Source organism: Pristiophorus japonicus, chromosome 5, assembly GCF_044704955.1.
Source record: "Pristiophorus japonicus isolate sPriJap1 chromosome 5, sPriJap1.hap1, whole genome shotgun sequence".
Lineage (NCBI taxonomy): Eukaryota > Metazoa > Chordata > Chondrichthyes > Pristiophoridae > Pristiophorus > Pristiophorus japonicus.
In genome coordinates, this window is record NC_091981.1 from 80,248,475 (window position 1) to 80,262,306 (window position 13,832).

The window sequence follows — 13,832 nt, forward strand, 5'->3', positions numbered from 1 at the left end:
GTCATTAATATAGATTGTAAATAGTTGACGCCCCAGCACCGAATCCCTGTGGCATTCCACCAGTTACCATTTGCCAACCCAGTTATCCCGACTCTCTGTTTTCTGTTAGTTAGCCAATCCTCTATTCATGCTAATATATTACCCCTAGCCCCGTGAGCTCTTATCTTCTGCAGTAACCTCTTATGTGGCACCTTATCGAATGCATTCTGGAAATCCAAATACACCACATCAACTGGTTCTCCCTTATCCATTCTGCTCGTTACATCCTCAAAGAACTCCAGCAAACTTGTCAAACATAATTTCCCTTTCATAAAACTATGCTGACTCTGCTTGACTGTATTATGCTTTTCCAAATGTCTTGCTACTGCTTCCTTAATAATGGACTCTAGCATTTCCCAACGACAGATAGGCTAACTGGTCTATAGTTTCCTGCTTTCTATCTCCCTCCTTTTTTTAAATAGGGGCTTTACATTTGCGGTTTTCCAATCCGCTGGAACCCCTCCAGAATCCAGGGAATTTTGGTAGATTGCAACCAACGCATCCACTATCTCAGCAGCCACTTATCCACTATCTTTGCAGCTAGTAAGAGTTACATATATTAGAACATTGATATTATGGGTTAAGTAAAGGTGTTATTGTCATACAAGACCATTTGAAAAGCAATGCCAAGTTGCAGGTAAGTTGTATGATACTTAACAAACATAACCCCGCATATAACAGCACAAGAAGTTAAACTAACCAAGAAAATAAATAGCTAGAATTAATAAGAGGATATAATGTTACATCCTTAAACATCATTAATCTGGCAGCAATTACACTACATTCACTAGAAAGTGCAACCTGGCATAACTGCCCTCAAATTCTTCATCCATGATAGCTTTTGAATGCTCAAATCCTCAAATTATTGAACTGAAATTCAGGCACTGAACGTCTAATTTTCAAAATGGAGGTACATTTTTCCCCATTTACATCTGTGCCTTATGTGGAAACTCAGCTATCAAAGGTTTCAATACATGTTCATCATCAACAGATTAAACTTCAGAACTCAGGCCCCTATTCCACATAAAAATACTATAGCAAAATAAAAATCCAGGCTTTGTTCCACTTATGGGCTGAATGTACAATGTTCTTTCAAACACAGGCAGTCTGCTTACCTTTGCAGTAATTTGGAACTCTTCATGTTCTTTTAAAAGCTCTTGAGTGTGTGGGATGCTGGAGCCTGTGGATGTGTGTGTGGACAGATAAAACTCCCCAGTATCATGGATCCACTCCAGAGCCTACAAATAATTGAAGCGTACTATGTCACATGAAGAGGTATTTACAAAAGTAAATTTAAATCACATTAAATGAGGACCAATATACACTAACTATAACATTTTTAGCGTTAATTTTTCAGCAATGTTGGATTAAACACTTCTGGATATACTTTTCACCTGCAGTACTTGAATGTAGTTCCATCTCTTTCCACACACTCAGTGTTATCATATTACATTCTAAACTACATAATGAGACATTATAGCATGTATATACTCACTTCAGCAAGGCTGTGTTAAATCTTTCTGAATTATTACAATGTCTAATCATTGGTCTGTGACAATCTCTAATGTTTTGTTGATACATAGATTTCTCTACATTTTAGCGTACTCAGAAGACCAGACTGTAAAGTGTACAGCATTTACTGGGCAAGAAGCTGCTACAGGCAGTTAGGGTCAGTTACAATATTACAACTTGAACGCCGTATTTTCTTATTTATGTCTTCATTCAATAGGGTTGAAACTCAGCTTAGTCAAGTATATAAAAGTTAACAATTCAAAATTACTCAGTGAGTGGCACAGGTTGCTGCAAATCAGTACATCTAGATTGTGCACTTTACACTTCAAACATTCTTTTACTAATCTAATGATTTCTAGTCCAGATTACTAGTGGAGCTGTGTATTTTCAGAGTTAGGGTTGTTTACTAGACTGAGTACAGAAATACTAGATTTTAACACTTACTTTCCCTATTAGTGTGAAAGATATTTTCCATAATATTTACATAACACGAATCATGCTTTAATATAAATTTAACCGATTCTAAATGATATGTTTATTTGTTTGTGTGAAATGTAAATACATCTGAGCAATCTAACCATATAACATAAAATAAATTAGTCGATTGTTATCTATTTCACATTTCATTCTCAGGTAAAATATTTTACTTTTGTCTGCATGATGGAAAAAGCAATGGTATTGAAAAAACATAAATATTCAAACTTACTTAAGACTGTGCTTTCATTACGTACATGGCATTTATTTAAAGTTAAATTTGTCATTGTTAACTCAAGAATGGAAAACTGCTTAAGTGTGAAAGATAAGTGAGAAGTACATTCCTCATTATTTTTTTTTCCAAACTTCTATTGTCCCAGAGTTAAAATTTATTAAAGGGGTTTCAAATAAAAATGAAAGTGCAAGAAATTGAATCTTTTAAAATGACTGGAAGTACACAGGATGTCTGTTAGAATCTACCAAGAGAAAAGACAGGTTCTAATGCTTCGGGTTTGTACACATTTTCTGTTTTTGTGTCAGAAGCGTTTCATTTGCTTAACAGTGGAAAATAATTCTAATAGTCGACTTGAATTAATAACAACTTCTTAATTAACACAAAACCGCTACGAAGTACATTACTTACCTGTTTAGCACTCCTCTCAAAGACCACATACTGCTGGCACTGGTCCAGTCTCTTCTTCCTCATGGTCCAAAAATGCAACACCCGATTCTCCCTTTGCAATAACTCGTTAAGAATGTCTGTAGCATGCAAAGATGTTACCACATTAACATTCAGAAAGTCGATATGATTATACCAATTTGAGTTCAAATAAGAAAATAAATCTGCAAGTTAACAAACAGGCAGAGGATGTAATTAACAGTAGGGGTGTACTACAGATCCCTAGGAAAGATAATGATTCACTTTTATATGGTGCCCTTAATATAGAAAAGCATTCCAAACACTTCATAGAGGCGCAATCAAAAATATTAGGAGAGGTCAAAGAGGTAGATTTTAAGGAGAGTGTTAAAGGAGGAGGAGGTGATGGGAGAGATTTAAGGCCTAGGCAGCTGAAGGCACGCCCCTTAATGATGGTGTAAGGGGAAGGGAGGAAGATGTACAAGAGGTTAAAGTCAGAAGAATGCAGAGCTCAGGGGCAAGGCTTGTAGGGCGGGAGGCGTTCACAGAGAGACAAGGGTGAGGCCAGCAGAGCAGGCACCAGTGATCTCTTGCTCGACTCCAATGGAGCCAACAGGAAGTAAGGTTTTGGGTACAGGAAGTGCATACAATTGTAAAATTTTTCATGAGACACAGATGTTGTACCCAGGAAAAAATACTTAAATAAACATCCTCAAAAATGAATGAACACACCAATTAAGATGTGAAGGTGGAGAGGTCGGAGGTCCGAGAGTTCGAGAATTCGGAGGTCCGAGAGGTCGGGAGTTCGGAGGGCCGAGAGTTCGAGAAGTCGAGAATTCGGAGGTCCGAGGGGTCGAGTGGTCGGAGGTCCAAGGGGTCGAGTGGTCAGAGGGGTCGAGCGGTCGGAGGTCTGAGGGGTCGGAGGTCCGAGGGGTCGCGTGGTCGGAGGTCCGAGGAGTCGAGTGGTCCGAGGGGTCGAGCGGTCGGAGGTCCGAGGGGTCGAGTGGTCAGAGGTCCGAGGGGTCGGGCGGTCGGAGGTCCGAGTGGTCGGAGGTCCGAGGGGTCGGCGGTCTGAGGGGTCGGCGGTCCGAGGGGTCGCGTGGTTGGAGGTCCGAGAGGTCGCATGGTCGGAGGTCAGAGAGGTCGCATGGTCGGAGGTTCGAGAGGTCGTGTGGTCGGAGGTCCGAGAGGTCGAGTGGTCGGAGGTCCGAGAGGTCGAGTGGTCGGAGGTCCGAGGGGTCGAGTGGTCGGAGGTCCGAGGGGCCGAGTGGTCGGAGGTCCGAGAGGTCGAGTGTTCGGAGGTCCGAGAGGAAAGTCATGGGCTGCAGGAGAATATCAATCTACTGGTCAGGTGGGCAGAGCAGTGGCAAATGGAATTTAATTCAGAGAAGTGTGATGTGATGCACTTTGGGAGGGCTAATAAGGAAAGGGTATACATATTAAGTGGTAGGCCGCTTAATAGTGTAAGATGACCAAAGGGACCTTGGAGTGCTTGTCCACAGATCCCTGAAAGTAGCAGGCCAGTTGGATAAGGTGGTTAAGGCGGCATACGGAATGCTTGCCTTTATTGGCCGAGGCATAGAATAGAAGAGCAGGGAGGTTATGCTTAAATTGTATAATACTTTGGTTAGGCCACAGCTGGAGTACTGCGTGCAGTTCTGGTCACCGTATTATAGGAAGGATGTGATTGCACTAGAGAGGGTGCAGAGATTTACTAGGATGCTGCCTGGAATGGAGAATCGTAGTTATGAGAACAGATTGGATAGGCTGGATTTGTTCTCATTGGAACAGAGGAGGTTGAAAAGAGACCTCATTGAGGTGTACAAAATATTAAGAGGCCTGGACATAGTGGATAGTAAGGGTTTATTGCCATTGGTGGAGGGGTCTATTACGAGGGGGCATAGCTTTAAGGTGGAAGGTTTAGAGGGAATTTGAGGGGAGGCTTCTTTACGCAGAGGGTTGTGGGGATCTGGAACTCGCTGCCTGGAAGAGTGGTGGATGCAGAAACCCTCACCACTTTTAAGAGATGGTTGGATGGGCATTTGAAGTGCCGTAACCTGTAGGGTTACGGACCTAGACCTGGTAATTGGGATTAGACTGGATGACCTTTGGTTGGACAGCGCAGATATAATGGTAAGTACTGCAGGGAATAGAATACAGCCAGGGTGATCTCCTGGACTAGTTTCGATCGCCTGGATGGGTCGGAGAGGAATTTTCCCAGATATTTTTCTCCCTAAATTGGCCTGGGTTTTTATCTGGTTTTTGCCTCTCCCAGGAGATCAAATGGCTCTGGTTGGGGTGGAGTGCAGATGTTTTCAGTATAACGGATGTCGCAGTTGTGCGAGGCGGACTGGTTGGGTTGGATGCTCTTTGCCTTTCCGTCATTGTTCATAGAAACATAGAAACATAGGTGCAGGAGTAGGCCATTTGGCCCTTCTAGCCTGCACTGCCATTCAATGAGTTCATGGAACTTCAGTACCCCCTTCCTGCTTTCTCGCCATACCCCTTGATCCCCCTAGTAGTAAGGACTTAATCTAACTCCCTTTTGAATATATTTAGTGAATTGGCCTCAACAACTTTCTGTGGTAGAGAATTCCACAGGTTCACCATTCTCTGGGTGAAGACGTTTCTCTTCATTTCGGTACGAAATGGCTTACCCCTTATCCTTAGACTGTGACCCCTGGTTCTGGACTTCCCCAACATTGGAAACATTCTTCCTGCATCTAACCTGTCTAAACCCGTCAGGATTTTAAACGTTTCCATGAGGTCCCCTCTCATTCTTCTGAACTCAGTGAGTACAAGCCCAGTTGATCCAGTCTTTCTTGATAGGTCAGTCCTACCATCCCGGGAATCAGTCTGGTGAACCTTTGCTGCACTCCCTCAATAGCAAGAATGTCCTTCCTCAAGTTAGGAGACCAAAACTGTACATAATACTCCAGGTGTGGCCTCACCAAGGCCCTGTATAACTGTAGCAACACCTCCCTGCCCCTGTACTCAAATCCCCTCGCTATGAAGGCCAACATGCCATTTGCTTTCTTAACCGCCTGCTGTACCTGCATGCCAACCTTCAATGACTGATGTACCATGACACCCAGGTCTCGTTGCACCTCTCCTTTTCCTAATCTGTCACCATTCAGATAATAGTCTGTCTCTCTGTTTTTACCACCAAAGTGGATAACCTCACATTTATCCACATTATACTTCATCTGCCATGCATTTGCCCACTCACCTAACCTATCCAAGTCACTCTGCAGCCTCATAGCATCCTCCTCGCAGCTCACACTGCCACCCAACTTAGTGTCATCCGCAAATTTGGAGATACTACATTTAATCCCCTCGTCTAAATCATTAATGTACAATGTAAACAGCTGGGGCCCCAGCACAGAACCTTGCGGTACCCCACTAGTCACTGCCTGCCATTCTGAAAAGTACCCATTTACTCCTACTCTTTGCTTCCTGTCTGACAACCAGTTCTCAATCCACGTCAGCACACTACCCCCAATCCCATGTGCTTTAACTTTGCACATTAATCTCTTGTGTGGGACCTTGTCGAAAGCCTTCTGAAAGTCCAAATATACCACATCAACTGGTTCTCCCTTGTTCACTCTACTGGAAACATCCTCAAAAAATTCCAGAAGATTTGTCAAGCATGATTTCCCTTTCACAAATCCATGCTGACTTGGACCTATCATGTCACCTCTTTCCAAATGCACTGCTATGACATCCTTAATAATTGATTTCATCATTTTACCCACTACTGAGGTCAGGCTGACCGGTCTATAGTTCCCTGTTTTCTCTCTCCCTCCTTTTTTTAAAAAGTGGGGTTACATTGGCTACCCTCCACTCGATAGGAACTGATCCAGAGTCAATGGAATGTTGGAAAATGACTGTCAATGCATCCACTATTTCCAAGGCCACCTCCTTAAGTACTCTGGGATGCAGTCCATCAGGCCCTGGGGATTTATCGGCCTTCAATCCCATCAATTTCCCCAACACAATTTCCCGACTAATAAGGATTTCCCTCAGTTCCTCCTCCTTACTAGACCCTCTGACCCCTTTTATATCCGGAAGGTTGTTTGTGTCCTCCTTGGTGAATAGCGAACCAAAGTACTTGTTCAATTGGTCTGCCATTTCTTTGTTCCCCGTTATGACTTCCCCTGATTCTGACTGCAGGGGACCTACGTTTGTCTTTACTAACCTTTTTCTCTTTACATATCTATAGAAACTTTTGCAATCCGTCTTAATGTTCTCTGCAAGCTTCTTCTCGTACTCCATTTTCCCTGCCCTAATCAAACCCTTTGTCCTCCTCTGCTGAGTTCTAAATTTCTACCAGTCCCTGGGTTCGCTGCTATTTCTGGCCAATTTGTATGCCACTTCCTTGGCTTTAATACTATCCCTGATTTCCCTTGATAGCCACGGTTGAGCCACCTTCCCTTTTTTAGTTTTACGCCAGACAGGAATGTACAATTGTTGTAGTTCATCCATGCGGTCTCTAAATGTCTGCCATTGCCCATCCACAGTCAACCCCTTAAGTATCATTCGCCAATCTATCCTAGCCAATTCACGTCTCATACCTTCAAAGTTACCCTTCTTTAAGTTCTGGACCATGGTCTCTGAATTAACTGTTTCATTCTCCATCCTAATGCAGAATTCCACCATATTATGGTCACTGTTCCCCAAGGGGCCTCGCACAACGAGATTGCTAATTAATCCTCTCTCATTATACAACACCCAGTCTAAAATGGCTTCCCCCCTAGTTGGTTCCTCGACATATTGGTCTAGAAAACCATCCCTTATGCACTCCAGGAAATCCTCCTCCACCGTATTGCTTCCAGTTTGGTTAGCCCAATCTATGTGCATATTAAAGTCACCCATTATAACTGCTGCACCTTTATTGCATGCACCCCTAATTTCCTGTTTGATGCCCTCCCCAACATCACTACTACTGTTTGGAGGTCTGTACACAACTCCCACTAAAGTTTTTTGCCCTTTGGTGTTCTGCAGCTCTACCCATATAGATTCCACATCATCCAAGCTAATGTCCTTCCTAACTATTGCATTAATCTCCTCTTTAACCAGCAATGCTACCCCACCTCCTTTTCCTTTTATTCTATCCTTCCTGAATGTTGATACATAGGTTTATATGTAACCTTTAGGGCTGCTGACCAAGGGCAATGCAGCTCTTTATCGGCCGGCATGGACACCAAGAGCCGAAAAGGCCTCCTTCTGCGCTGTAAATTTCTATGTTTCTATGTTTGAATAAAAATAAAAGTAAACTACACCAAGCTTACAGGCCAAAAAGAGTGATCTGGGAGGAATATAGGAATTTGCTAAAACGTGAAAAGCAATATTAGAAGTGGAGAGAGAACACTGAAGATGAGTACAATTGAAGACGTTAAAAGGTATCAGAACTATAAAACCACAATTAGAAAGGAAGTTAGAATAGCAAAAGATAAACGTATCAGTGAAGGTAAAATAGTTTAAGTATTAAATGAACATGTTTTTCTGGAAGTGTTGTTTAAGAACATAAGAAATAGAAGCAGGAGTAGGCCATCTGGCCCCTCGAGCCTGCTCCGCCATTTAATAAGATCATGGACTCAGCTCCACTTCCCTGCTCGCTCCCCATAACACTTTATTCCCTTATCGCTCAAAAAATCTGTCTATCTCCGCCTTAAATATATTCAATGACCTAGCCTCCACAGCTCTGTGGGGCAGAGAATACTATAGATTTACAACCCACAGAGAAGAAATTCCTCCTCATCTCAATTTTAAATGGGCAGCCCTTTATTCTGAGACTATGCCCCCTAGTTTTAGATTCCCCCATGAGTGAAAATATTCTCTCTGCATCCACCTTGTCGAGCCCCCTCATTATCTTATATGTTTCAATAAGATCACCTCTCATTCTTCTGAACTCCAATGAGTATAGGCCCAATCTACTCAACCTATCTTCATAAGTCAACTCCCTTATCTCCGGAATCAACCTAATGAATCTTCTCTGAACAGCCTCCAATTCAAGTATATCCTTCCTTAAATACGGAGACCAAAACTATACACAGTACTCTCGGTCTGGCCTCAACAATACCCTGTACAGTTGTAGCAGGACTTCTCTGCTTTTATACTCTATCCCCCTTGCAATAAAGGCCAACATTCCATTTGCCTTCCTGATTAGTTGCTGAACCTGCATATTAACTTTTTGTGTTTCATGCACAAGGACCCCCAGGTCTCTCTGTACTGCAGCATTTGCAAGTTTTCTCTATTTAAATTATAATTTGCATTTCTATTTATTTTGCCAAAGTGGATAACCTCACATTTTTCCACATTATACTCCATCTGCCAAATGTTTGCCCACTCACTTAGCCTGTCTATATCCCTTTGCAGATTCTGTGTGTCCTCCTCACAATTTGCTTTCCCACCCATCTTTGTATCATCAGAAAACTTGGCTACATTACACTCAGTCCCTTCATCCAAGTCATTAATAACCCTAACCCAGCACCGATTCCTGCGGCACTCTACTAGTTACTGTTTGCCAACCAGAAAATGACCCATTTCACCCGATTCTCTGTTTTATGTTAGTTAGCCAATCCTCTATCCATGCTAATATATTACCCCCAACCCTGTGAACTTTTATCTTGTGCAGTAACCTTTTATGTGGCACCTTATCGAATGCCTTCTGGAAATCCAAATAAACCACATACACTGGTTCCCCCTTATCCACCCTGCTTGTTACATCCTCAAAGAACTCCAAAGAAAGGATAATACTAACTTGCCATTCAATTTCTGTCGTACACTGTATCGCGGAGAAGTTTGAAGACATGACAGTTATTTGACAATTATGGGGCACTTACAACAGGCAAATCTTTTGGTCAGTTCATACATTTCCTAGGGTGCTGAAGGAGATCAGGGAGGAAATTGTGGGGCATTGGTAATGTCATGAAAGAACCATTAACTACTGGTGATGTTCTGCAGGACTACATATAATCAAAAGCAAAACCTAATGTCAACAACAACAACAAATGGAATCCCCAAGAGATCGACATGTATAACACTGGATTTAGAAGGGAAAGATGTTGCCTTACTTCTTTAAATATGTTACAGATAAAGTGAAAAGTGAATATTGTGAATTTGGACTTTCAGACAGTTTTTGACAAAGTTCCATATTGAAGTCTTCCAATTAAACTAAACGTCACAGGAATATGGGACTGAATTAGAAACCAGCTAAAAAGAATAAGAAACTGAAAGCATTTCTAAGAGGTGTAATGCCAGACTACGGGTGTAAGGGGTTCAGTGAAATTCCAAAAGGGTCAGTACTAATCTTTATAAATAATCTGGACACCAAACTAACTGCAGGATGATCAAATATACTGATGACAGAAAAGGAGGGACAGCAGTAGAGACAGAGGATACAGAAAAAAATGTGAAATGGAATATATGTCTCAGTCAGGACAGTGTGCAACTTGGAGGTAATGGTGTCCCCATGTACTTGTACCCCTTGTCCTTATCGGTGGTGGAGGTCGTGGGATTAGGAGGTGCTGCAGAAGAATACATAATGGAGCCACAGAATTATGGTAGTGGAGGGGGTGGATGTTAAGGCCAGTGAATGAGGTGCTGATCAAGCAAGCTGCTTTGTCTTTGGTGGCGTCGAGCATCTTGAGTGTTGTTACAGCTGCATCCATCAAGCAAGTGGAGAGCTTTCCATCACATTCCTGACTTGTGCCTTGCGGATCATAGAATCATAGAAAATTATGACACAGAAGGAGGTCATTCGGCCCATTGTGTTTGTGCCGGTCGAAAAAGAGTTACCCAGCCTAATCCCACCTTCCAGCACTCGGTCCGTCTTTAACTGCACATCCAAGTACCTTTTAAATGGGAAGAGGGTTTCTGCCTCTACCACCCTTTCAGGCAGTGAGTTCCAGACTCCCATCACCCTCTGGGTGAAGAAATGTTTCCTCATCTCCCCTACAATCCTTCCACCAACTACTTTAAATCTATGCCCCTGATTATTCACCCCTCTGCTAATGGAAATAGGTCCCCCCTATCCACTCTATCTAGGCCCCTCATAATTTTATGCACCTCAATTAAATCTCACCTCAACTTCCTCTGTTCCAAGGAAAACAACCGCAGCCTATCCAATCTTTCCTTATAGCTAAAGTTTTCCAGTCCTGGCAACATCCTCGTAAATCTCCTCTGCACCATCTCTAGTGCAATCACATCCTTCCTGTAATGTGGTGGAGATGCTTTGGGGAGTCAGATGGCGAGCCACTTGCCACAGAACCTGTGCCTCTGACCTGCTGTAGCCACTAGCTTGATCCAGTTGAGTTTCTGATCAATTGTGACACTGAATCGTGATGCTGAAGGTGGGCAAGGCGGTGTTGGCAACGCCATTCCCTGTCAATGAGCGGTGGTTAGGCTCTCTCTTGTTGGAGATTGCCATTGCTTGGCACTTGTGTGGCATGAATGTTACTTGCCACTTATCAGTTCAAGCCTGAATGTTGTCTAGGATGCGCTGCATTGCAGGTATGGACTGCTTTATTAGCTCAGGGATTACGAATGGAACTGAACACTGTGCAATAACAGCCCTACTTCTGAACTTATGATGGCGGGAAGGTCATTGTTGAAGATGGTTGGGCCTAGGACACTACCTAGGAAGTCCTGCAGCAATGACCTGGGGATGAGATGACTGGCCTGCAACAACTGCAACCATCTTTCCTTTGTGCTAGATACGAGTCCAGCAGTGGAGAGTTTTTCCTGATTCACACCGACATCAATTTTACTCGGCTCCTTGATGCCACACTCGGTTGAATGTTGCCTTGATGTCAAGGCAGCATTCTTGGCAGCATGTCACTCTCACCTTACCTCTGAAATTCAGCTCTTTTGTCCATGTTTGGACCAAGACTATAATGTGGTTTGGAACCGAAAGGTCCTGGTGCAACCGAAACTGAGCATCGTTGAGCAGGTTATTGGTGAGCAAATGCTGCTTGATGGCACTATTGACAACTCTTTCCAATACTTCGCTGATGATTGAGAACAGATTGATGGGATGCGCAACGGTGAGGTTGGAATTGTCCTGCTTTTTGCAGACAGGACATTCCTGTGCAATTTTCCACATTGTTAGGTAGATGCCAGTGTTGTACATGTACTGAACTAGCTTGGCTTGAGATACGGCTAGTTCTAGAGCACAGGTCTTTAGCACTGCAGCATAGTTCTATCCATAGTTTTTTTTCAATACTTCACGATGTTTCAGGTATTTGCATTGGAAAAGAGAATAGGAATAAATTTCTGATATGCCAGAAGGAGAGAAGGGCAGGTCATAATAAACATGTCAGTATGTTTCCTGTCTTGATATGATACAAAATCTAAACTATATCACTAATTGATTAAATACAACAGGCAAATATCCATTACACACTTCCTACTGATGGAAATTAGCTCAGGTCATTCCTCCTCTCTCTAGCTCCGCAAAAGAGAGCGAGCGAGCCCGAGGGGAAACAGTGTGAGCGTCAGTGAGAGCGAGTGTGAGGGGAAACAGTGTGAGCGTCAGTCAGAGCGAGTGTGAGGGGAAACAGTGCGAGAGTCAGTGAGAGCGAGTGTGAGGGGAAACACTGCGAGAGTCAGTGAGAGCGAGTGTGAGGGGAAACAGTGTGAGCGTCAGTGAGAGCGAGTGTGAGGGGAAACAGTGCGAGAGTCAGTGAGAGCGAGTGTGAGGGGAAACAGTGTGAGCGTCAGTGAGAGCGAGTGTGAGGGGAAACACTGCGAGAGTCAGTGAGAGCGAGTGTGAGGGGAAACAGTGTGAGCGTCAGTGAGAGCGAGTGTGAGGGGAAACAGTGTGAGCGTCAGTCAGAGCGAGTGTGAGGGGAAACACTGCGAGAGTCAGTGAGAGCGAGTGTGAGGGGAAACACTGCGAGAGTCAGTGAGAGCGAGTGTGAGGGGAAACACTGCGAGAGTCAGTGAGAGCGAGTGTGAGGGGAAACACTGCGAGAGTCAGTGAGAGCGAGTGTGAGGGGAAACACTGCGAGAGTCAGTGAGAGCGAGTGTGAGGGGAAACACTGCGAGAGTCAGTGAGAGCGAGTGTGAGGGGAAACACTGCGAGAGTCAGTGAGAGCGAGTGTGAGGGGAAACAGTGTGAGCGTCAGTGAGAGCGAGTGTGAGGGGAAACAGTGTGAGCGTCAGTGAGAGCGAGTGTGAGGGGAAACAGTGCGAGAGTCAGTGAGAGCGAGTGTGAGGGGAAACAGTGTGAGCGTCAGTGAGAGCGAGTGTGAGGGGAAACACTGCGAGAGTCAGTGAGAGCGAGTGTGAGGGGAAACAGTGTGAGCGTCAGTGAGACCGAGTGTGAGGGGAAACAGTGCGAGAGTCAGTGAGAGCGAGTGTGAGGGGAAACAGTGTGAGCGTCAGTCAGAGCGAGTGTGAGGGGAAACACTGCGAGAGTCAGTGAGAGCGAGTGTGAGGGGAAACACTGCGAGAGTCAGTGAGAGCGAGTGTGAGGGGAAACACTGCGAGCGTCAGTCAGAGCGAGTGTGAGGGGAAACACTGCGAGAGTCAGTGAGAGCGAGTGTGAGGGGAAACAGTGCGAGAGTCAGTGAGAGCGAGTGTGAGGGGAAACAGTGTGAGCGTCAGTCAGAGCGAGTGTGAGGGGAAACACTGCGAGAGTCAGTGAGAGCGAGTGTGAGGGGAAACACTGCGAGCGTCAGTCAGAGCGAGTGTGAGGGGAAACAGTGTGAGCGTCAGTGAGAGCGAGTGTGAGGGGAAACAGTGTGAGCGTCAGTCAGAGCGAGTGTGAGGGGAAACAGTGTGAGCGTCAGTCAGAGCGAGTGTGAGGGGAAACACTGCGAGAGTCAGTGAGAGCGAGTGTGAGGGGAAACAGTGTGAGCGTCAGTCAGAGCGAGTGTGAGGGGAAACACTACGAGAGTCAGTGAGAGCGAGTGTGAGGGGAAACACTACGAGAGTCAGTGAGAGCGAGTGTGAGGGGAAACACTGCGAGAGTCAGTGAGAGCGAGTGTGAGGGGAAACACTGCGAGAGTCAGTGAGAGCGAGTGTGAGGGGAAACAGTGTGAGCGTCAGTGAGAGCGAGTGTGAGGGGAAACAGTGTGAGCGTCAGTGAGAGCGAGTGTGAGGGGAAACACTGCGAGAGTCAGTGAGAGCGAGTGTGAGGGGAAACAGTGCGAGAGTCAGTGAG

General features: G+C 44.6%; 1 protein-coding gene across 3 annotated transcripts in view; it reads right to left on the bottom strand.

Annotated features, from left to right (window-relative positions):
* Positions 1–13,832, bottom strand: part of LOC139264385 (triple functional domain protein) — a 760,938-nt gene that overhangs the window by 272,525 nt on the left and 474,581 nt on the right. For all 3 annotated transcript variants that reach the window (XM_070880754.1, XM_070880753.1, XM_070880752.1), the window contains 2 exons: positions 2,669–2,784; positions 1,155–1,277 (listed from right to left, as the gene is read on the bottom strand). In XM_070880754.1, the coding sequence (XP_070736855.1) occupies positions 1,155–1,277; positions 2,669–2,784 (239 nt within the window). The remainder of the gene's footprint in view (positions 1–1,154; positions 1,278–2,668; positions 2,785–13,832) is intronic.